This window comes from Manis javanica, chromosome 11 (genome assembly GCF_040802235.1).
Source record: "Manis javanica isolate MJ-LG chromosome 11, MJ_LKY, whole genome shotgun sequence".
Lineage (NCBI taxonomy): Eukaryota > Metazoa > Chordata > Mammalia > Pholidota > Manidae > Manis > Manis javanica.
Genome location: NC_133166.1, coordinates 88,052,014 through 88,077,454, shown reverse-complemented (window position 1 = coordinate 88,077,454; position 25,441 = coordinate 88,052,014). Strand labels below are relative to the sequence as shown.

At 39.9% G+C, this 25,441-nt stretch overlaps 1 protein-coding gene across 4 annotated transcripts in view; it reads right to left on the bottom strand.

Annotated features, from left to right (window-relative positions):
• TDRD5 (tudor domain containing 5) overlaps positions 1 to 15,283 on the bottom strand; it is an 82,229-nt gene extending 66,946 nt beyond the window's left edge. For 2 of the 4 annotated variants that reach the window (XM_037021069.2, XM_037021070.2), the window contains exons 1-4: positions 15,025 to 15,283; positions 14,119 to 14,356; positions 13,113 to 13,520; positions 11,342 to 11,523 (exon numbers count right to left, since the gene is read on the bottom strand). In XM_037021069.2, the coding sequence (XP_036876964.2) occupies positions 11,342 to 11,523; positions 13,113 to 13,520; positions 14,119 to 14,356; positions 15,025 to 15,273 (1,077 nt within the window). In that variant the 5' untranslated portion in view covers positions 15,274 to 15,283. The other 2 variants (XM_037021071.2, XM_073216826.1) reach the window with 2 other exon arrangements.
• Positions 15,284 to 25,441: the final 10,158 nt, after the last annotated feature.

Genomic DNA, 25,441 nt, shown 5'->3' with positions numbered 1-25,441 from the left:
ATACACTTGTAGGGTTTTGAGGGAACATCTAGCAAACTGATCTATAATTTTTAAGAAATGAAAATTATACTTTTTATAAATAGGATTACATAGGCTCCAATAATTATGTTGAGTCTGCCCTGTTAGGAAATTAAAATATTCAGGTTAGGAAGTAGAGCCTACTCCTTAGAACAAGATTTAAATAGTTCTGATGGAAAAATCTTCAACTGGAAGTGAGATGTGGGTATTAGGTTTCATCTATGTGGCATTTTTGTAATAGCAAAACATAGGATAAAACTCAAAGGAAAATAAATATTGTACGGATGCACTGCATATTGCTTACTCTTCTCCTTGGAGCCACCGCAGGAGCAAAGGTCCTAAATTTTGCATTTGTTATTGTCTGGCTCTGAGAATTAAAGGCAGAGTCTTCCCACTCAATTCTATAGAGTTTAAAGTCTCTGAGGAAAGAAATATGCACTATAATATTTTTTCTGGAATTTCTAATCAGTACAATAAATTTAGAAAATGGAAACTTAAACATTGGAAAAAATAAAGTAAACAATACTTATAAACATTACCATGGTTTCTTTGGAAAACCTATAAGAAAGCTATTAAAACAAGTTCAGTAAGGTGGCAAGGTTAAAAGTAATATCTTAAAAAATCAATTTCTTATCTTGCATCTACCTACCACTCAGCATTTTATTAAAAATAATAATAATAATAATAAAGGGAGAAATGTGGGATTCACATATAAATCAAGTATAAAAATCAAACGAATATTCATATTTGACCTGATTGTTTATGGTTCATAATGCGTGATCAAAACTGAAAGTTTTTGTGATGACTGCCCTTGTACTGTTCACCATGTAAGAACTTATTCACTATGTAAGAATTTGTTCACCATTTAAGAACTTGTTCGTTATGCTTCAGAAGATTGGAGACTGACGAGAATTAGGCTTGGGGTGGATTAATGATTGTGCATTGAGCATTGACTCCCCTATACAGAATTTTATTATTGTTAACAACCATTTGATCAATAAAAATGAGAGATGCTCTCTCAAAAATAAAAAAAATAAAAAAAGAATGCTGGTATAACAGTTCAATTGCTATTGCTTACTGGTTTTCCAGAAGCTAAGAATTCTACTAAGTATAATTGAAGCCAATAGAAATAATAAGGGAAACAACTCTGTATATAAGAAAAATAGGATGTGTGCTTTTGGTAAAAAGAGGGTTTGAGGAATGGAAATGTATTTTTTCTTGCTGTTGAAGGGAAAAGAAGGTAATTTTGTCCTAAAAGTGAGAGGCTGGTTATTAAAATAAGGAAAACTTAGAAAAAAATCTGAGTGTAAAAAAGAAAGTTACAGCAAGTTCATGAAAATAAATATTGGGGAAAGCATTTTAATGTGTGATCAAGCTGGTTAAAATTAAAAAGATTTTTAAAATAATTTTTAATATAAAAATGTAAGCTGGCACAAAATTAAAATTTGGTTTCATCTCTGTTAAAAAGAAAAAGTTTTATCTCAGATCATTGATCTGCTCTTGGTAGTAACAGTTGTGAAGGGCTTCTCTTTGCCCTTTAAAGTAACTACTTAGAAGACAAAATTCTGTATTTTTATCAAAATAATTTCCTGTGCTTCATTATATCTTTATTATCAGATCATGCATTACTTAAGAAAACTGTCTTCTTAATATTAAAGAAGATAAATTTTACTAGTAAAAAAAAAATCAATTTCTTTCCTCATAAACCATGGCAGTTATAATCCCATTCTCAAAAGCAAGAAAACATCACACTATACATTTACAAGAAATGTGCCAAACGTGGATGAAGAAAACTAAATACATGTGCACTGAAGAGCCTAAGATAACACTGAACTATTTACAGCTGCAACATGATATTGGATGAATACATTTAATGTAATGTGTGAAGTCTTCAGATTGTTTAAAACTTATTAAGAGAAACCTCACTGAAATTTTAGAACTTACCAAAATGATTCTAAACTTCCAGAAAAAACTGTATTACAACAGAAAAAAGTCGGAAAAGAGGCTAATTAGGAGAGACTTATCTTACCAAACATTAAGGTGAATTTAATAGTACAAAATTAAAACAGTGTAGAACTGGCCACAGAAATACACATGCCCAAAAAGTTTTAATCTAGCTGGATTATAATTTAAGTCTCCTTTTTCAACATAAATAAAGAGAAGTCGATTTTAAAACTTGAAGTAGGAAAGAGCTTTGTAGGTATGAAATCAGAGGCAGGAATTATAGTATAAAAGACAAATACTAATAGCTTTGATGATTCTAACTTGTGAATTTCTGTGTAAAAAAAAAAGGAAAAAGGGGTGGAGCCAAGATGGCAGTGTGAGTAGAGCAGCGGAAATCTCCTCCCAAAACCATATATATTTTTGAAAATTCAACAAATACAACTATCCCTAAAAGAGAGAACAGAAGATACAGGACAACAGCCAGGCTAAATCTACACCTGCGAGAACCCAGCGCCTCAAGAAAGGGGGTAAGATATAAGCCGTGGCCCAGCGGAACCTGAGTGCCCCCCGACACCAGCTCCCCAGCGGGAGGAGTTGGAGCGGGGAAGGACAGGGAGCCCAGGACTGCTAAACACCCAGCCCTAGCCATCTGCACCAGAGCACAGACACACAGTGTGTGGTGTGCTGGATACTAGGGAAACAGGACTGTAAAACTTGTGAGTGGGTCCCCACAGCCGGCGCCCCTGGGACAAAGAAAAGCGAGTGCTTTTTGAAAGTCTTAAAGGAATAGGCACCCCACAGCTGGACAGAAGCGTCCCAGGACACTTGGCCCAGCAACTGGGATTCCCGGGGAACACCAGGCACCCTAACCCCCTGGCGGCAGCGCAGCTCTGAGGCCCCTCACGGCAATAAACAGCCTCCCGCCAATTCCCCCTCCAACGCAGCTCCGCCATAGTGGAGCAGCAGCCTGAGGCCGGCCATGCCCACAACAACAGGGAGAGATTCTTTCACTGCGGCCAGGCAAGAATCAGAGATCCTGTCTGCGTGCAGCTGCCCAGCAAAAGCCACTAGGGGACGCTGTTCTCGCAGGAGGAAAGCCACAAAATAGCAAGAAGGGACATTCTCCCAGCCGACACATGTGCCAGCTCCCCACAACTACCTTTATCACCATGAAAAGGCAGAAGAATTTCATCCAGACCAAAATCACAGAGACAACCTCTGAGAAGGAGCTTGGAGAGATAGACCTAACTAAACTTCCTGAAAAATAATTCAAAATAAAGGTCATAACCATGCTGATGGAGATGCAGAGAAAAATACAAGAGCTAACGGACAAAGAAGGGAGGGAGAATACAGAAATAAAACAATCTATGGAAGGACTTAAAAGCAGAATGGATGAGATGCAAGAGGCCATTGTTGGAATAGAAACCAGAGAACAAGAACGCATAGAAGCGGACGCAGAGAGAGATAAAGGATCTCCAGGAATGAAACAATATTAAGAGAAATGTGTGACCAATAGAAAAGGAACAATATCCGCATTATAGGGGAACTAGAAGAAGAAGAGAGAGAGAAAGGGACAGAAAGTGCCTTTGAAGAAATAATGGCTGAAAACTTCCCCAAACTGGGGGAGGAAATAATCACTCAGACCATGGAAGTACACAGAACTCCCAACAGAAGGGACCCAAGGAGGACAAAACCAAGACACATAATAATTAACATGGCAAAGATCAAGGACAAGGACAGAGTTTTAAAGGCAGCTAGAGAGAGGAAAAACCCATCAGGCTATCATCAGACTTCTCAACAGAATCCTTACAGGCTAGAAGAGAATGACATGATATATTTAATGCAATGAAGCAGAAGGGCCTTGAACCAAGAATACTGCATCCAGCACGATTATCATTTAAATATGAAGGAGGGATTAAACAATTCCCAGACAAGCAAAAGTTGAGGGAATTTGCCTCCCACAAACCACTTCTACAGGATATTTTAGAGGGCCTGCTCTAGATGGGAGCACTCCTAAGGCTAAACAAATGTCACCAGAGAAAATAAAATCACTGCAAAGAAAGCAGACCAACCAAATACCAAAGGCAAAAAATAAAATCAACTACCCACAAAAGCAGTTAAAGGAAACACAAAAGAGCACAGAATAAAACACCCAACATATAAAGAATGGAGGAGGAGGAATAAGAAGGGAGATAAATAAAGAATCACCAGTGTCTATAAAAGCTCAATAAGCAAACTAAGTTAGGCAGTAAGATACTAAACAAGCTAACCTTGAACCTTTGGTAAGCACAAATCTAAAGCCTGAAATGGCAATACGTACATACTATCAATAATCACCCTAAATGTAAATGGACTGAATGCACCAATCAAAAGGCACAGAGTAATAGAATGGATAAAAAAGCAAGACCCATCTATATGCTGCTTACAAGAGACTCACCCCAAACCCAAAGACATGCACAGACTAAAAGTCAAGAGATGGAAAAAGATATTCCATGCACAGCAGGGAGAAAAAAGCAGGTGTTGCAGTACTAGTATCAGACAAAATAGATTTCGAAGAAAGAAACAAGAGATAAAGAAGGACATTACATAATGATAAAGGGCTCAATCCAACAAGAGGATATAACCATTATAAATATATATGCACCCAACACAGGAGCACCAGCATATGTGAAACAAATACTAACAGAATTAAAGGAGGAAATAGAATGCAATGCATTCATTTTAGGAGACTTCAACACACCACTCACTCAAAAGGATAGATCTACAAAACAAAAAAAAGTAAGGACACAGAGGCACTGAGCAACACACTAGAACAGATGGACCTAAAAGACATCTACAGAACACTTCACCCAAAAGCAGCAGGATACACATTCTTCTCAAGTGCACATGGAACATTCTCCAGAATAGACCACATACTAGGCCACAAAAACAGCCTCAGTAAATTCAAGAAGATTGAAATTCTATCAACCAACTTTTCAGACCACAAAGGAATAAAACTAGAACTAAATTGTACAAAGAAAGCAAAAAGGCCCACAAACACGTGGAGGCTTAACAACATGCTCCGAAATAGTCAATGGATCAATGACCAAATTAATATATGGAAACAAATTACAACAACAACACAAAGCCCCAACTTCTGTGGGAAGCAGCAAAAGCAGTCTTAAGAGGAAAGTATATAGCAATCCAGGCATATTTAAAGAAGGAAGAACAAACCCAAATAAACAGTCTAATGTCACAATTATCAAAATTGGAAAAAGAAGAACAAATGAGGCCTAAAGTCAGCAGAAGGAGGGACATAATAAAGATCAGAGAAGAAATAAATAAAATTGAGAAGAATAAAACAATAGAAAAAAATCAATGAAACCAAGAGCTGGTTCTTTGAGAAAATAAACAAAATAGATAAGCCTCTAGCCAGACCTATTAAGAGAAAAAGAGAATCAACACACATCAACAGAATCAGAAACGAGAAAGGAAATGTCACAATGGACCCCACAGAAATACAAAGAATTATTAGAGACTACTATGAAAACCTATATGCTAACAAGCTGGAAAACCTAGAAGAAATGGACAACTTATTAGAAAACTACAACCTTCTAAGAGTGACTAAGGAAGAAACACAAAATCTAAACAAAACAATTACCAGCAAAGAAATTGAAGCTGTAATCAAAAAACTACCCAAGAACAAAACCCCTGGGCCAGATGGATTTACCACAGAATTTTATCAGACATACAGAGAAGACATAATACCCACTCTCCTTAAAGTTTTCTGAAAAATAGGAATACTCCCAAACTCATTATATGAAGCCAACATCACCCTAATACCAAAACCAGGCAAAGACTCCACCAAAAAAGAAAATTACAGACCAATATCCCTGATGAACATAGATGCAAAAATACTCAAAATATTAGCAAACCAAATTCAAAAATACATCAAAAGGATTCATACACCATGACCAAGTGGGATTCATCCAAAGAATGCAAGGATGGTACAACATTCGAAAATACATCAACATCATCCACCACATAAACAAAAAGAAGGACAAAAACCACATGACCTTCTCCAGAGATGCTGAAAAAGCATTCGACAAAATTCAACATCCATTCACGATAAAAACTCTCAACAAAATGGATACAGAGGGCAAGTACCTCAACATAATAAAGGCCATATACGATAAGCCCAGAGCCAACATCATACTGAACAGCGAGAAGCTGAAAGCTTTTCCTCTGAGATTGGGAACAAGACAGGGATGCCCTGTCTCTCTCCCCACTGTTATCAACATAGTACTAGAGGTCCTAGCCATGGCAATTAGACAAAACAAAGAAGTACAAGGAATCCAGATTGCTGAAGAAGAAGTTAAACTATCACTATTTGCAGATGACATGATTGTACATAAAAAACCCTAAAGACTCCACTCCAAAACTACTAGAACTGATATTGGAATACAGCAAAGTTGCAGGATACAAAATTAACACACAGAAATCTGTGGCTTTCCCATACACTAACAATGAACTAATAGAAAGAGAAATCAGGAAAACAATTCCATTCACAATTGCATCAAAAAGAATAAAATACCTAGGAATAAACCTAACCAAGGAAGTGAAAGACCTATACCCTGAAAACTATAAGACACTCTTAAGAGAAATTAAAGAGGACACTAACAAATGGAAACTCATCCCATGCTCTTGGCTAGGAAGAATTAATATCATCAAAATGGCCATCCTTCCCAAAGCAATATACAGATTTGATGCAGTCCCTATCAAATTACCAACAACATTCTTCGATGAACTGGAACACATAGTTCAAAAATTCATATGGAAACACCAAAGACCCTGAATAGCCAAGGCAATCCTGAGAAGGAAGAATAATGTTGGGGGATCTCACTCCCCAACTTCAAGCTCTACTACAAAGCCATAGTAATCAAGACAATTTGGTACTGGCACAAGTACAGACCCGCAGACCAGTGGAACAGAACAGAGATTCCAGACATTAACCCAAACATATATGGTCAATTAATATACAATAAAGGAGCCATGGACGTACAGTGGGGAAATGACAGTCTCTTCAACAGATAGTGCTGACAAAACTGGACATCTACATGTAAGAGAATGAAACTGGATCACTGTCTAACCCCATACACAAAAGTAAATTCGAAATGGATCAAAGACCTGAATGTAATTCATGAAACCATAAAACTCTTAGAAAAAAACATAGGCAAAAAATCTCTTCAACATAAACATGAGTGACTTCTTCATGAACATATCTCCCCAGGCAAGGGAAACAAAAGCAAAAATGAACAAGTGGGACTATATCAAGCTGAAAAGCTTCTGTACAGCAAAGAACACCATCAATAGAACACAAAGGTACCCTACAGTATGGGAGAATATATTCATAAATGACAGATCAGATAAAGGGTTGACATCCAAAATATTTAAAGAGCTCATGCACCTCAACAAACAAAAAGCAAATAACCCAATTAAAAAATGGGCAGAGGAGCTGAACAGACAGTTCTCCAAAGAAGAAATTCAGATGGCCAACAGACACATGAAAAGATGCTCTACATCGCTAGTTATCAGAGAAATGCAAATTAAAACCACAATGAGATATCACCTCACACCAGTAAGGATCGCCACCATTCAAAAGACAAACAACAACAAATGTTGGCGAGGTTGTGGAGAAAGGGGAACCCTCCTACACTGTTGGTGGGAATGTAAACTAGTTCAACCATTGTGGAAAGCAGTAAGGAGGTTCCTCAGAATGCTCAAAATAGAAATACCATTTGACCCAGGAATTCCACTCCTAGGAATTTACCCTTAGAATGCAGCAGCCCAGTTTGAAAAAGACAGATGCACCCCTATATTTATCACAGCACTATTTACAATAGCCAAGAAATGGAAGCAACCTAAGTGTCCATCAGTAGATGAATGGATAAAGATGTGGTACATATACACAATGGAATATTATTCAGCCATAAGAAAACAAATCCTACCATTTGCAACAACATGGATGGAGCTAGAGGGTATTATGCTCAGTGAAATAAGCCAAGCAGAGAAAAACAAACACCAAATGATTTCACTCATCTGTGGAGTATAAGAACAAAAGAAAAACTGAAGGAACAAAGCAGCAGCAGAATCACAGAACCCAAGAATGGACTAACAGTCAACAAAGGGAAAAGGACTAGGGAGGATGGGTGGGAAGGGAGGGATAAGGGTGGGAAAAAGAAGGGGGCATTACGATTAGCATGTATAATGTGCAGGGGGTGCACGGGGAGGGCTGTGCAACACAGAGAAGACAAGTAGTGATTCTACAGCATCTTACTACGCTGATGGACAGTGACTGTAATGCGGTGTGTTGGGGGGACTTGGTGAAGTGGTGAGCCTAGTAAACACAATGTTCTTCATGTAATTTTAGATTAATGATAACAAAATTTTTTTAAAAAAGGAAAAAAACTAGAAAAATGTATTTCTAGCAGATGACAGTCAAAATTCATTCATTTCGTTAAGTAAATATGGACTCAGCAAAGTTTCTCCAATTCATTAAGATGAACGTATCTTCAGACAAAAATAGGCAAAGGAAGAGAACAGGTAATTCATTAAAATAAATAAAAATAGCTAATAAACATTTTTAAAAATTCAAGTTTGCCTGTAACGAAAATGGATATGAAACAGTCCATGTTCACCTTTTTGGTCAGAGAAAATACTTTTGTGTCTAAGCATCTTTCAAGAATTAACATTTGATTCTTTAACAACCACATGGAATCCTAAGGTTATATAACCAGAATGTACGGAAAAAAAATACACTAACACACTATTAGATTAAGAAAATATTGGTACCTTTGGCGAAAATCATTTTTAGGAGTACAGATTTTCTTTGATAAAAATGAAAAATACCAACAATTTAGATAGTTCATGGTAATCTTACTGAATTTAGCAAGCATAATCACTCAGCTAACCTACAATGGAAAATAAACAGCCAGGTATTAGGCCTCTCTGGCACAGGAAATGCCAAGAAAAATAAAAATCTAAAAATTTGGGAATCACTATGAAAGGAATAGGAGTGAGCTCTATCTTTTGGCAGGAGGACTATGAATAACTTTATATAAGCATGGAAAAAAATGAAATAGAAAACAGAAAAATCAATAAAATCAAAAGCTGCTTGTTTGAAAAAAAGTTAAATCTTTAGCTTTTAGCTAGACTGATCATGAAAAAATGAAAGAAAAGACAAATTGTCAATATTAGGAAATGAGAGAAGTAGTTTCACTATAGATCATACAGGCCTTAAAAAGATATTGACTGTAGTATTGGCAAAAGGACAGCCATGCAGATCAATGGACCAGAACGGAGAGTTCCCAAAACAGGCCTGCACATACATGAGGTCAATAGATTTGACAGAGGTGCCAATGTAATAAGGTAGCTCAGTGAGGAAAAGAGTGTTTTTCAACAAATAGCGCTGGAATAATTAGCTATTCATATGCAGAAAACTTTGATCCATACAAAAACTGACTTGAAATGGATAAGAGACTAAGAACTAAAATCAAAACCCTCTAGGAGAACGTTTTTGTGACTTTGGATTAGGCAGAGATAAGACTCAAAAGAAAAATATAAATAGATTCCATCAAGATTAAAGACTTCTGCTGCACAAAAGCAGGATTAAGGAAAAGAAGAGACAAGCATAGACCAGGAGAAAATACCTGCAAGACACTTCTCTGAAAAAGGCCTTCTATCCAGTAGATACAAACAATTCCTCCAACTCAATATTAGATATTTCAAAGAAGATGCACAAATGGAAAATATGCATATGAAAAGATGCCCAAATTTATTCATCATTAGAGAAACTTCAATTAAAACCACAATGAACTACCACTACACATCCACTCAAAGGGCTAATAATTTAAAAGTTGACAATAAAAAATGGGAATAAAGAAGCAACTGGAACTCTAAAATATAGTTCATGAGAAAGTAAAATCATAGTCTTTTTGGAAAACAGTTCAGCAATTTTGTATAAAATTAAACATGCACTTATTCTGTATGACCCCAAAATCCTATTCCTAGCTATTTACCCAAGAGGGACAAAATTCTATGTTCATACAAAATAGATGCAAATGTTCAGGGTAGCTTTATCCAGAATACCCTAAACAAGAAGTAATAAACCAGGTACCACCTAATGAGAACAGATAACAAGTTGAGGTATAGCAATACAGTGGAATGACACTCAACAAGAAAAAGGAACAAACTACTGATACACACTGATGAATTACAAAAGCATCACGCTAAGTTAAAGAAGCTAGACACAAAAGGCTAGACATTATTTCATTTATATGAAACTCTTGGAAAATCAAAATTATAGTTATAGAAAGCAGTGGTTTCTAAGTCTGTGGCTGCATTTAAGGAAGAGATCACCTAAACACCAGCATGAAGGAACTGTCTGGGGATGATGGAAATGTTCATTTTGATGATTACATGACTTGATACACTTGTCAAAACAAACTATGACTGAAACGGGTAAATTTTACTATATGTAAATTATGTAACTAAAGTTAAATTTTTTTAATTTATAGAAATAGGGCACTTCTAGGTTCTGAATTTAATTTCCATGTGCTTTTTCAGAGCTCAACTTGTTATCTTAGTAACTTAACCAGGTCTTTGTTGGTTCTATTTTATAAGTTTTTATTCGAAGTCCTTCAAAGTTACCCTGTTTTTCCAAAGTGTGTGTTGTGCCACTTCACTTTTACGAAAGATGTATATTAATACCAGTTTTCATCAACCCAAAATACCAAAAGAGGATGTTTCCCTTTCAACAAAAAAAAGACCAAAAGGAAATAGTATTCAGCAGTTGCTTTGAAGGAAGCCATCAGAGAGGCAGCATGGCCCCCGAGCTGGGAGAGCGGTCCCGCCAAGGGCCTTCCCCAGGGAGCCACACTCGGCATCTCAGCATCAAGCCTTCGGAGCTTTGAACTATGTCTTAACTTCTGTGTTTTATCTTGATCTATTTTGTGTATCTGTTACTAAGATGTGTCATAAGGTATCAGAGAAGCCTAGGAAAGGTTATTTTTGGGTCTGGGAACACTAAAAAATTTTCCCATATAAAGTAGTGGTACTTCCCACATAAAATGAAGTGGCTTCTTCACTTTACACCATTTCAACTTACAAACGGTTTCACAGGAATACTCTACTTCTGGATAGTGGGGAAAACTGGTAGTAGAGACAGTGGAGATGATAAAATTGTGCTCTTTTCTCACTGCCACCTCTCATTTCTTACTAATCCACAAAACCATAGAAAATGCTTAAGTTAAATCTGAAATAAGTGAATGACTTCAATTTTAAAAGGTCAGTTTTTCCATCAGATCTTAATAATCACTGGATCCAAACTCAGATATCTCACCTGGTTTAATTTTTCAGTGTGATTCAGCCCTGAAGTCACCAGTGCATTTGACTTAAAAGTCTTTTCCATGTCCAGTATTTGCTTCGGTCGTTCCATGTTTGCAGTGGGCTGTGCCTTTGCTACTGGGGTGCCTGTAGGGTATGACCTTGGTTTCATTGTAAAAGGCTGGGTAAAAATTTTACCTTTTGTAAATAAAAGAAGAGGAGAGAAAAATGTCACTAGTCATTTTCTGATGGCTATACATAGAGCTAATTGCCCTCAACTTAGAACAAGAAATTATGGAAAATAAACTTCATTTGCATATTAAGTCAATAAAATTTACAGTGGAAGTGATCAGTCATCTACTGAAGAAAACCAAGAGATTGTAAGTAGTGTCACTGAAAAGTCTGGGGCCATTTAAAGTGCTAGTTAGTGCCACCTGAATATAATTACAGAGAGGCAAGATTCAATAGGTAAATATCTAAAAAGCCGTATCCTGTTAGGCGACCAAAAATATCCAAGTAAGGAATCTGCTTAGAACCATGCTTCTCAAACTGGATAACCACCTTCTTATCTACTACTGGGAGTAGGGAGTAAAAAGGGCTGGGTAACAAAGAACAACAGAATAAAGGATATTATTCTAGAATATAAACTTTTTTCTTCAAGATTTGTAGGGAAGGGGGTACCACTGGAGAGGTGTTATTCTGTTATACATGAAAGATCTCTCATTGTACCTCACCATGGCCTAGCTCTTTCTTTACCCTATGATCAAGCTCACCAAAAAAACCAATTACTTCCCAGGTATCCTGATGATAGGAAGAGAAAGCCACAGATGGGAAACATGAACAATCCAATCCCTGGGAAAGAATATCCACCCCCACTATTCAAAAAGTTGGCAAATGGCTTTACACAACTCAACCTCTTGTAAGTTTAACAGCATGTTAGGTTCCCTACTTGAGCACCTCAAGAATACTGACACAGGTAAGGGTTAGATTCAAATCACTTAGTGGCCCCCACAGCCTTCCCTGACCAGAAAATGTAAAACCTCGAGCATATCCCCAATGAATTATATTTCCCACCACAGTTTAAATACTGGTTTGTAAACCCATGACATTCTCATGGTTAATCTATATTCACCTAAAGACGATTTAACAGAAAAATTTTAATCACTGAAATAGGCAAAGAATTCCCCAAATAGGTTCAGTGTATAAAGTCTATATCGTCAAGGGTCTAGAGAGACTCTATACAAATAATCACATTGGTCTTCTGAGCCTTTAAGATAAAAGCTGGGTATCTAATCCTAGCTGCACCACTTTTCTAGCCATGAAACTTTGGAAAAGTCATTTAACTCTCCTGAGCTTTGGATTCCTTATCTGTAAGACAGGGTTACTCATGCTACTACCAATAGTATAGCAATGAGAATCCAACATAAATTCTATACAAACAAGGTGGTTAACATTACACTATATAAATTCCTACAGTGTCTGCTAGGATATCAAAGATCAGCTACCACTTCTGATAACCTTTCTAAATGCCAGGCACTTTACAGACCTCATATCCTTTAATCCCCAGCACAACTCCAAGAAGCAATTATTATTGTTCCTATTCTAGAGATTAGGAAACTAAGGCTTAGACAATTTAAGTAACTTGGCAGAGATCAGCTGGCAAGTGGCAGAGCCATGATTCAATTTCAACCACTTTTGGGGCTTAGCCATTACATACCACCGTATGGGCCACAACCGCTCCAAAATTTGCTGATCCACAAAACAGTTACTAATGCTAACATGCTTACCTGCTAGCCATCCTCTCCTCTTTTCCTCTGATACGCTCTTCTTTAGCATCAGTAAAGAACCTGCTCTAGTCTGCTCTACAGAAATGACATCTGAAGCAGCATTCAGCACTTCAAACAGAGAGAAGAATCCATACTGCATATACTGGAATGTTCGCCCAAATCGCTTGGCAAATGCCTTTTCAAAATCAGAAAGGAGAACAGGAGATAACGCCAAGAGGTCTTTCAACTCACTCTTCACAACAGCGGGAAGAACAGGGGGCACCCTTCCTCGATAAGGTACCAGCGGATGAGAGCGTGGCCCAGAACAAACACTGGCCTTTCTCTTCTGCAGGGAGTTTTGAACCTTATGGCTGCTCCTCTGTTTGGCAACTAAACTTGCTATTCCTTTGGTGGATTCATCTGGAATGGCTAAAGCGGTGTGAAAAAAGAAATCATATTTAGGTGAAAACTTACTCCCTTCTTTATCTTTTGCACCTGTGGCTTACATAGACAATTTTTAACTCTCCAAGGAACTGTGTTTCTAGGAAGCATGATAAACGTGAATCTGTGGTTCCTCCACATCTTGAATTTTAGACAACTTGTCAGCTCCTCTACCAGAGAATGAAGAGAAAGGTAAAACCCCATATGTTATCATTACTGTTAACTGACTCCTGAAGTATCTGAAACTCTGGAGATAAACTTCCCTATGTTTTTTGGGGACTTCATGAAATTTAAAGCATGAATTCATAATTAAAAAGTCACATTGTTATATTTCTCCTGATTTGAGTGAAATAATCTGAAACCACATGCAAACTGTGGTTTTTGTGAATGTACATTTTTCTAGGGAAAGGTTTCCTGATTTTGTTTAAGCTCTTAACTTGGCCCACAACCTCAAAGGTGCCTATGATGCCCCTCACCCTCAACAAAATAAAAAATCCCTGTCTGGGGTGAAGGATAATTGCTGGAACAATTCTTTAGTAAGTGATTATTTTTACAAAGTTTAAGGCTTTTAAATTGTTAAACCTACCTTTCAGTATGACAGTACCACCCTTACAGGGACACACACAGACGACATCAGGCATGTCCAACACTAGCTCCTTAGTGGACTGATACCCAAGGATTCGGAGTGGTAAATGACTGCCAACTATCAAAAGGTACTCCTTTTCCAACTGCTGTGGGGTCAAACCATCTCTGGCGGACATGAGAAGTGACCGTATTTCTTTCCTCAGGCCTTCCCGTATGCGCTCTTGCTCAGACATTGCACCCTACAGGATTTAAGACAGAAATACTGCTCGTGAGGAAGAGCAGGCAAACCGAACTTGGAAGGAAAGAAAGGTTTGAAAGGACCAAGAGTGGAATATAAACTGAGATGCGAGTTTTAAAGGTGGTAAAACATAAGCAATATTGTCAGAGCTCTCAGAAATTTGCTTCTCCCAAAGTTCCCACACAATTCAAACTCTCAAGATGAACCAGCGTGTGTTTCTCCAGAAATCAGTGCCACTGGCTAATGTGTGTGAAGTCCGAGTACCTGGCTCACTTTAACGGATCGTAAGCCGGGTTTGCTTGGGGTTTTACCCGACACTACAAATTTCGTGTCTGAATCTCTGCCCGACTCGGAATCAGGGCTGGTAACCGCCTTCCCCAAAGCTAGGAAACGGCGCCAAGACGCTCGCACCCGCGTACGTCTTCAGCCCAAACCGACGGGAGGCTCCCCACTTTTTCCTCACCCAAATCAACGACCCCATCTTGGCCCGCCCCGGCTCCACTTCGCCCAGGCGAGGGGTCCCCTTCCCCGCGGCCACCATCTCTCGCGACCGCCTGGTGGGGTACGGGGCTGTCCTTCCACCCGCCCCGGAACGGGTATCTAATCCTAGCTGCCTGGGGGGACGTGCAGGGGAGGGAGGCAGGTGGGGCACCCGCGTGGCTGGCCTACCTGGCCGCCGCTGAACGGTCTCGCCCCGCGCCGGGGCGGCCGCTGCCGAGAGACCGCCGCGCGCCTGCGCACCAGCCCGAGTTGGGCGTTGCGTTCCAGCCGGAGGGCGCGCGGCCGGTGGGACGGTTGGCCAGGGCTGGTCTCTCCGGGGTCCGCTCCTACGCCCGCCCCAGTCTCGGGCCGCTTGGCGGCGCTCCCAGGCAGCGTGGGCTGCCCTCTAGGACCGCCGGCACCTACCTCTTCCGACATGGTTGGAAAACGCGAGGTGGGGCCGCGGAGCGAGAATTTAAACCACCTCCCGGGCAGGGGCCGTCCCGCCCTAGGCAACCGGGAGGAGACGGAGACCTCGAGGTTCTTAATTCAGGATGTGACTCATAATCACCTGTGGAGTTTATTTAAGGGGGAGAAAAAGATACCCAGGTCCGATCAGCAGAGACTGATTCGGTAGATCTAGGTCTATTGGCGGGGGAGAGGGGGGATTTACATGCAATTCTGATGCTCGGAGGAGAATCACAGCTGAGCTAGGTGCAACTTAGGCTCCAGAAGACAGGAAAGGATAGGGTGAGAGGGGTTTCTTGAATGAGTGGAGAATATTCTAGATGCCCTGGAGATAAAAGAGCTGGGAAACTAAAGAAGAGGATGTATTTATTGGATAGGTGTAATGAACCAGATTTATAAGGTCCTTGAAAACCAGAAACAGTGGTCTAAAGGGTATATAACAGGCGCATAGTATTAAGGCTGTTACCTTAAAATGCACAATCTAAATAAAGGACCAAGACAAACCAAAAGATAACCAAGGAATATGAATCGGTAAGGAAACCAGAGGACATGCATCTGCCTTATCTTCCATCTAAAATCCCATGATATCATAAACACCCCCACCCCCAAAAAAAGCCCTAGGGGACAAAATATTCCATCAGTGAGCTAGAAATATTTAGGGATCCCTAAAAGAAAAGATTTATGGACTGCTTTATAGCACAATGGACAAGGCTAAATAGGAAATTAACAAAAAAGAAAATGATGAGACAAGAATGGATCCAGACATTCCAATATTTGAATGACAAATGGAAATAACACAAAGAATGGTGATGAGGGTTGAAGGTTTAAAAAAGAAGAAAATGTTCCAGATTTGAAGAAAAACACAAATTTTCAGATTAAAAGGACTCACTGAGTCCTTAGAATAACTAATGAAAAAAGAGCCCATCCTAGACAAAGTCTAGGAGAAAGGGAAACGAGATTACATATAGAAATAGGTTACCTATAAAGCAATGGAAAATAGATTGCCATTGGATTTCTCAATGGAGCAGTATCTTCAAAGCTGAAACTGGAATCCTTTACCCAGCCAAATCAGCACTCAAGTGGGACAAAGAAAAGACTTTTTCAGACATGCAGAGATTCAGAAAGTTTATCACCTCACTAAGTAATTTGAGAATGAGTCCTGCAAAATGAACAATGAATTGAAAAAACATTACCCCAAATTCTCATCCCCAATTATCCAAGATTACACAAAGTGAGCATATAGATTAATTTTCTTCCCAATTACTCTGAGAAAAGTACATTTATGACCCCCATTTTTTTTTAGACTATTTTTTATTGAAGGGTAGTTGACACACAGTATTACATTAGTTTCAGGTGTACAACACAGTGATTGAACATTTATATACATGATAATTCTAGGTACCAGCTATCACCATACCAAGTTGTTACAATATTTTGACTATATTCCTTATGCTATACATTACATCCCCGTTACTTATTTATTTTACAACTGGAAGTGTGTACTTGTTTTTTTTTGTGTGAGGGCATCTCTCCTATTTATTGATCAAATGGTTGTTAACAACAATAAAATTCTGTATAGGGGACTCAATGCTCAATGTATAATCATTAATCCACCCCAAGCCTAATTTTCGTCAGTCTCCAATCTTCTGAAGCATAACGAACAAGTTCTTACATGGAGAACAAATTCTTACATAGTGAATAAGTTACATGGTGAATAGTACAAGGGCAGTCATCACAGAAACTTTCTGTTTTGATTATGCATTATGAACTATAAACAGTTCAAATATGAATATTCATTTTATTTTTATACTTGATTTATATGTGGATACCACATTTCTCTTTATTATTATTATTTTTAATAAAAATGCTGAAGTGGTAGGTAGATGCAAGATAAAGGTAGAGAACATAGTTTAGTGCTGTAAGAGAGCAAATGTAGATGATCAGGTGTGTGCCTGTAGACTATGTGTTAATCCACGCTAGACAAGGGCAATAAAACATCCACAGATGCAGCAGATTTCTCTCAGAACAGGGTGGGGGGAGGTTCTAAGCCTCACCTCTGTTGATCCCCAATTTCTCACCTGATGGCCCCCTGCGACTGTGCCTGTCTTAGGTTGTTCCTCCCTTGAGGAATCTTACCCGTCTCTGGCTAACCAGTCATCTTCCGGGGCCATACAGGGAAATGTAAAGTTGGTAAGTGAGAGAGAAGCCTTATTGTTTGAAAAGGTTAGTTTTTTACTTCTTTGCATATCTATGCCCTGTGGCTTCTATGCCCAGCATTTATGACCCCCATTTTTAAATTAAGAAACTGATAGACATGAACAAGAATATAACAATAATAGGCAATAAAAGCTTCCAATTGAATCTAGAAAGTTATTGGTGCATAATGTGAAAAAAAATTTTTTTTCCAAAGATGCTATAGACCTAAATCCCAGATCAATTACTTCAAACCAAGTGTCAGGCTGTTTTGAGTTGTTTCAATAAGGAGATGCCATTTGGAAGAGTAGCTACAATTACAGTAATTGCTTGTGCTTAAGATAATGCGCTGTCGTTCTCCAAGACCTGTGAGTCGTGGTGGCTAACCTGGGAAGTGAATGGGAATGAGGTGGGAACCATCACCCAGGCATTTATCAAGACTGATGGAGACACTTCTCAACCCTCCAGATTTATGCTGCTTTTGATGTATTATTTTATTACTGCACTTGGCATTTCCTGCCAGGATAGCCCTTAGTAAGCAAATGTGCCAATGTAGGAATTCTGTCAGTTGCTAAGATGACATATTTCACCCATTCACTTGGCAAGTAGGGTACGAAACCATAGGATGAATTCACAGTCCTACTAGCCCTGCCCAAAGGTGAACTTGGGTCAGAAGTTAATTCATTAATCACCTAACCCCTATAAGCTCAGAATGTTGATGGCAACCAGTGACATTCTGGATGCCAGAAATTAATGTTACCATGGAATAAGTGATAATCACTGAAAAGTTTGGGTACTTCTCTCCAGAGCAGTTATCCATAAAGGATCACAAGGCCTCTGGGGAAAGGCTGGGAGGAAGGTTTGCAAGAGTTAAGTACAGTGTTTCAGCAGCATCCTTTAAAAATATTTGAACTATGATCTGGAGGCTCTGGGTCTGGAATCTGATTTAGTTTGGGGACTAAGGTGAAAAGTCATGTGTCATGAGAGGCCTCTGTTCCTGAGACCTAGAATTATGTCTTGTTGGTTTGCTTTCGTTGCATAAATCAAAAAGACTTAGTGGGTTGTTCAGTCCTGGGGGATCCTACAATTAATAAACCACAAGAAAGCTCTGTGAGTCAGATCAATGTGTTTTCCACCCTACTGCCTATTATGGTGACCAGAGCACACTTCTCTTCTAGTAATTAAATGTCTCCACCTGGTCTCCTCCCATCCCTGCTTGCATCTGGGAGTGTAGTTCAATTGCAGCTGCTCCTATCAGCATTCCTGTCTTAGAAAACAGCTGGTACAGAGTTTTTGTAGGGTTTTTTTTAAGGCTTCTGAAGCTTAATATATGCCTCATGACAACAGTGAGAGAATCTTTTGAAAAAACATAGGGAGTGGGTGAGTTAGAAGCTCTTGATATAACTAAGCATTCCTGCCTCCCAAGGTTTTTTAACATTGTGCCCAATTTGGAGCCATTCAATGCCACTGTTCCATTCTATTTCCCACAGCAATTACTCCAAGCCTTTGCCATCCCAGTTATACTTCTAACCCACTGCTGCTTCACCACTAGAAAATGATTTTGCTCCAACTTTCAGCCCAGGCCTCTAAACTAGCCCCCTCACCTCCTTCCTCCTGGTCTTGGAAGGTGAGGGGTCATCCATCTTACCCATCCAACCTACTGTTGAGTCTATCTCCCCAGCAACTCTAGGACCATGACCTTGACCTTTTGTTATTATTACAGTCCTATATTCAACATCTTTTTATAGACTCCTTTCCTATAACATAAAGTTATTTTCTGGTCCTTTTATCAAACACACACAACACAGACATGCACAAACAGGAGGAAAGAGAAAAACTTTTGACCTATGTCTCTCTCTTGCCATTCCTTCATGAAAAATCCTTGCAAGAACAGTCCACACTCATCTTATCCCACTTTTTTGTCCACCATCCACTATTCAATCCAAAGCAATCAGGCTGCTACTCCAGATATTATTCTTAAGTTAACTTTTACCAAAATCAAGGACAAATCTTCTAATTGACAAACCTTAAAGGCTTTCCAATCTTTTCATCTTAGATGACCTCTGCTAGTTACTCTTGGTGTCCCCCTTCCTTTCTGAAAATTCTCTCCTTGGTGGGTTTCTATGCTGCTGCTGCTGCACTGGGCCTGGCTCCTAGTTTTCTGCTCTGTATCCTATTTCTGCTATTCCATTAAATGTCCATGGACCTCAGAGTCTGTCTTTGACCCTTCTCTTTTTATTCTTACCCCTCTTCCTGAGTAATCTTTTTCACTCCCATGGTTTCAGCTTTGGCTGATATCTTCTGAAAGTCTTATCCAAACAACAAATATCTTTTAGCTCCTTGTCTTGTCAATGGGTTTTGGCCCCGGGCAAGTTTGCTATGGATTCAGTGTGACCAAAGAAAATGACAGCAAAACATTCTTGGGATGAAAAGGTTACACCCAACTTTATTTCCAGGTGGCAGGTCAGTCACTAGAATCCCATTCACTCAGAGCGAGTCTGCAGGCAGCAAGCCAGTCTCTGCCTCTGGGCCCCTGTCTGCACAGCCATCGTCCGGGCCTCTCTGCACAGTCGTCCCACACAGCTGTCCTCTGGGCCTCTGTCCTCAGTACTGCCACCACTCCGGCCTCTGCTCTGCTCTCCTGCAGCCTTGAAGCCCTGCCACCATGTCGTGCCCAGAGCACTGGGCGGAGCTCTTTATATAGAGCCAGCAGCCATGTATTGCACACAGGTGTGCAGTGAGCTAGTCAACCAGGGCCAGGTGAGAATCCTGGCCACAGGAACTCTCATTTTATCCACACTCCTACTATGTGCCAGGCACTGTTCTAGAAGATGGGACTCTCTTGGACCTCACCGAGGACAAGGAAAAAGCAGAGAAATATGTAATACATAATGTTAAGTAATTAAGTGTTCTTAAGAAAAATAAACCAGGGTAAGGAAATGAGAAGGGGCTGCCTTAAATGGAGTATTTAGAAAACACTTCTGTCTAACCTCTGTGACAGTGGTTCTCAACATACGGTTCCAGAGCAGTGGCACAACCTGGAAACCTGTTAGAAATGCCAATTCCCAGGCCCCCCACCCCAGACCTGCTGTATCAGGAATTGGACTAGACTTGGGGAAGGGGGAGTGGAGTCCAGCAATGTGTTCTCATAAGCCCTCCAAGTGATTCTGATGCATGCTAAAATGAGAACCTCCGCTCTAAAGCAGTTTCCCATTGTATGTGCCATGAATAGAATTCAGGTATGACTCTGACACTGATTTTTCTCTGCCCCTATGGGCAGCTTAAGAGTTGGAGGGAAGAGAGGTACTGGGAGCCCTCCAACCCAAAGCAGCTTGCACCAAGTGGGCTCAGCTGGCATGACCATAGGGCCTCCAGGTAAGTAGGCAAGAGCGATTCACCACTCATAGATATGCTCAAATATCTGGGGGCCGCCAAGGATCTACTTCCTCCTCAGTGCGGCACCTGCAGATCCATGGATGAAGTTCCACTTCCACGTGCATGAGGAGGCTGCACAGGACAGACAGAGGCCCACAGGAGGCTGGGGTCCTGCTGGGAGGGGTCCTAGTGCTGATGGCCACTTCCACTCTAGCTGCCCTAGGACCTCTTACTAATGCACGTGTTGAGCTCCCTTGGTTTCATCATTATTTTGAAATACGTCTTAACAAGAAAGTTTGATTGGATTTGAATCCATTTGCATCCTCAAATATCAAAATTACAGTTGTTGAGGAAAGAAAAGATCGATTCTTTACGTTCAACTGTTGTAAATTTTTAAGTGGCTATAAAAATGATTTTTAAACTTTTTAATCATTTCGCGATTTATAGATAAATCATGTACATCAAGTATATACAATTTTTATTTGTTAGTTTGTGGATAAAATGAGAGTTCCTGTGGCCAGGATTCTCACCTGGCCCTGACTGACTAACTCACTGCACACCTGTGGGCAATACATTGCTGTTGAATCTATATAAAGAGCCCTGCTCAGTGGTCTGGGCATGACACGGTGGCAGGGCTGCAAGGCTGCAGGAGAGCAGAGGCTGGGGTGGTGGCAGTGCCAAGGGCAGAGGCCCAGAGGACGGCTGTGCGGGCAGAGGGGCCCAGAGGCAGAGACCAGCTTGCTGCATGCAGACTTGCTCTGAGTGAACAGGATTTTAGAGACTGACCTGCCACCTGGAAATAAAGTTGGGTGTAATCCTTTCACCCCAAGAACATTTTGCTGTCAGTTTCTTTGGTCACATTGAATCCATAGCGAACTTGCCTGGGGCTGAAACCCATTGGCAAGACACAGTTACATCTCAGTAAAGCTGGAAAATAAGTACATAAAACCTTTTAAAATTGTGTAAATATGTTTCTCAGCAATAACAAAAATCTAAAGAGCTTGTCTTTAGAAAGTCTTGATTAGGAATTTCATGTAGCCATTTCAAATGTAAAATTTATATTTGTGGAAGCAAGCTCAAGATTCTTTTTTTTTTATTTAGAGTACCTAATTTTTTAATTGAGGTATTAATTGACATATAACATTAGTTTCAGGTATATAATGACTCAATATTTGTATATATTGGGAAATGATCACAATAAATCTAATTTTTTGTTCCCATAGATACAAAAATTGTTTTTCTTATGATGAGGACTTTTAAAATATACTGTCTTAGCAACTTTCAAATATGCAATACAATATAATTAACTACAGTCATCATGCTGTACTATACATCCCAATGATTTATTTTATAACTGCAAGTTGGTCCCTTTTGACCCCCTCCACTGATTTCAAGATCAATGTTAAATTTGAAAATATTTTATTTGTATACAAATTTAATTTCCTGATATCTAATCCCTAATATTTTATATTTTATTTCTTGCCATAATTATATATCAAAAACATAATTTTTCACCAAGCCCTATACAGATACCTTCAGATCCCCTCACTTGCCCCAGTATGCCATTCAAACAGTATCATTTTCTAGGTTTGCCATAATGGGAAAAATAATGGGAAAAAACTGAAGCACTGCTCCAGGATCTCAGTATCTGTCTCTCTTAACCTCCCTCTCTCTCTCTCTCTCTCCCTCTCTCCACTCAGTCCCCTCCGTAACATAACACTGAAATGGGTAACATAGAAAATAGAGTCCTTGGGGTCACACAAGCCACAAGAAATTGGAACTATCTCATTGATGATGGCAACAGAGAGATTCTAAACTGAAGAACAATGGAGCCAAAGCAGCCCATGATCATGCTTTCACGTGCTGTTCTTTTTCAGTGGTTTTCTCTGTCTTCCCTCCCATGTGGCACTCAGGGATACCTCCTGAGCTGGGGAGCAAGATTTCCTAATAATCAAGGATCAGCCTTATCCCTGAAAGGCTTAGTGGGCCAATGGGGCTCAGGATAGAAGAAATACGGAGTGGCTGCCTTAGGCCTTCTCTGCTCTTGACTATAATGTCAAAACCAGAGTGCAGGCTAAGGAAATGGGGCTGAGTGTCCGGCCACCTGACTTTTTTCTTTTTTCCTGATCAGCTTTTTAAGTCCTAAAGGAAAGAGCCAAGAGAGCCCTCAAGGCCTATAATGCATCCAACCTGACTGGCCAAGGTAGAGCACCAGTTAGGGGTTAGGGTCCAAAACTCAAGCCAGCAACAGAGAGTGTGAGCTAGAGAATCTGTGCTCATGTGTCTTGAGGGCCCTGCAGAGGAGGCTGCTGCCACAGTTGTCAGCTGGGAAAAAATCATGGTCTTGGTCAGAGAAGCACCATCTGTCCTAAGCTTCAACCCTAAATATTCAATTGTCTACTGTGCACTTGCAGGCAGGTATCCTACAGACAGCTAGCTCAGTATGTCTGACACTGAACTTATTGTGCCCACCTACCTTTAAATAAAATCTATTTTTCTCTTGTGTTCCCTCAGTTGGACATTAGACCTATTCACCCAGTTACTCTGACAAGAGTATTGAGAGTCACCACTTTTTCACCTATATGTAACTCATATTCCCCCTTTCACCTGGATTTCTGGAACAGTCTCCTTGCTAGTCTCTCTACCTCGATCCTCTTCCCATTCCAATTCACCTTCAACCTTGTCTAGAAAGTCACTTTCCTAAATTGCAGATCTGACCATTTTATTACTTACTTAAAATGCTTCAATGGATGCCTGGAAGATAAAATCCAAATTCTCTTCTATGGTGTAAAAGGCTTTTCATTTCTTTAGCTGCCTACCTGTCTGTCTCCTCTTTTACCAATTTGTTGATGACCTGCCAAATCTGAGTGTTCTCTTCTGTACTGCTCCCTCAGGCGGAAAGCCCAGTTCTTAAAGCCCACCTGAGCACTGCCTGCCCATCCCGTAATATGGTTCAGATTGCATCTGACACACCCTGATAGAATTACTTACCCCTCCTTTGTATCTTCATGGTACCATAGAGATCAGTGATTCTCAACCAGGTGCAATTTTGCTTCTAAGGGACACTTGGCAACATCTGGAGACACTTTTGGTCATGCCAACTGGGGGTGGAGTGCTACTGGCATTTGGTGGGCAGGGGCCAGGGATGCTGCTGGAAGGTCCTACAATGACAGGACAGCCCCCAAGAACAGAATGATCTGTTCCAAAACGCCAATAGTGCTGAGGTGGAGAAACACTGATGTAGATCCTTCTGTCATAACATATGCACTTTATCACACCTGTTTACATGTGTTTCTCCCTGTTAGGCCGTAAGTTCCTCAAAAGCATGCACCGTATTACCTTTGAATCCTCAGAGGTGAAACATGCTAAACACATAGCACTCACATAGTAGGTGCTCACTAGTATACTCAAACGTATAGTAGGTGCTCACTAAATATCTGTGTGGTGCACTGGCAAGAGAAAACTAAGTCAGGCTTATCTCACCACTGCACCCAACAGAATGACAACTGCATCTCTAGGCCAAGAAGATGGAAACATAGGATGCCTGAGGTCAGTATAGTTAGGGGAAGTGGGTCTTCCAGAGATACCTGCAGTTAGGACCAACTGCTCAGCCTATTAAGGTCAAAATCTCCATCTTTTCAAATCCTCTGTCCCTTTACAACCACCACCACCGCCTCCCAATAAATGGCTACCAAATTCTTTTGATCCTCTGCCTCAGAAATATTTCCTGAATGCAGACCATCCCATTGCCACAGCCTCAGATCTGGCTCTCATCAGCATCACTTCCCTAGACCACATTGTACCCTCCTGGTTGTGCCCTTCTCTACAAATTGGCAAAGTTAAATTTAAATCAAATTTAACAACGCCAGATTGAGAAAGTCAAATTTAAGTCGCTATAGTTCCTGCCCTAAAATAAGATTTGCAATTGTTTTGCAATGTGATCATGAATTCCAGCTTTTCCATTAAATAATTTATGTAAGTCAATATTCATCTCATATTAACACAAAATATCAAAACACTAAAGGGGAGTAAGTATAATAATTTAGAAAGTCTTGAAATCTTACAAGACTTTTTTTTGTCTTGGAAACAAACTCAAAAGTCAACAACTTTAATTGGTCCTCCCTTCTGGTAACCTTCCACAGATGTTAATCTCCTAACAAATCCAAACAAGGAGTAAAGTATTTAGGTGTTTAAAATGTGTACATATAATATTATCAACAGAGGGATGACCAACACTTTCAATTAAAAAGGAATCTAAAAGAAAATACCATTCTATGAGTTAGATGGAGGTCAGCCAGCTAGACTCATAATACTACCTCAGCACTTCCTAACTCCTCCACCTTTCAGAGATGCTGTGTTAACCTTTTACCACGGAACATGATGCACTTTATCAGATACTGTCATTGTCATTCATAATCTGACATGTATTATAAACTGGTGCTTGTGTTATTGTTGCGTAGGGATACAGAAAACAAAGTGATGATTCTGTCACTTGTCAGTGGTCCCACAGCAAAGGAGGCTGAGAACGTGCACCCAGCCTGGGCTCCAACACCAAGTAGGGCCTTTTCTC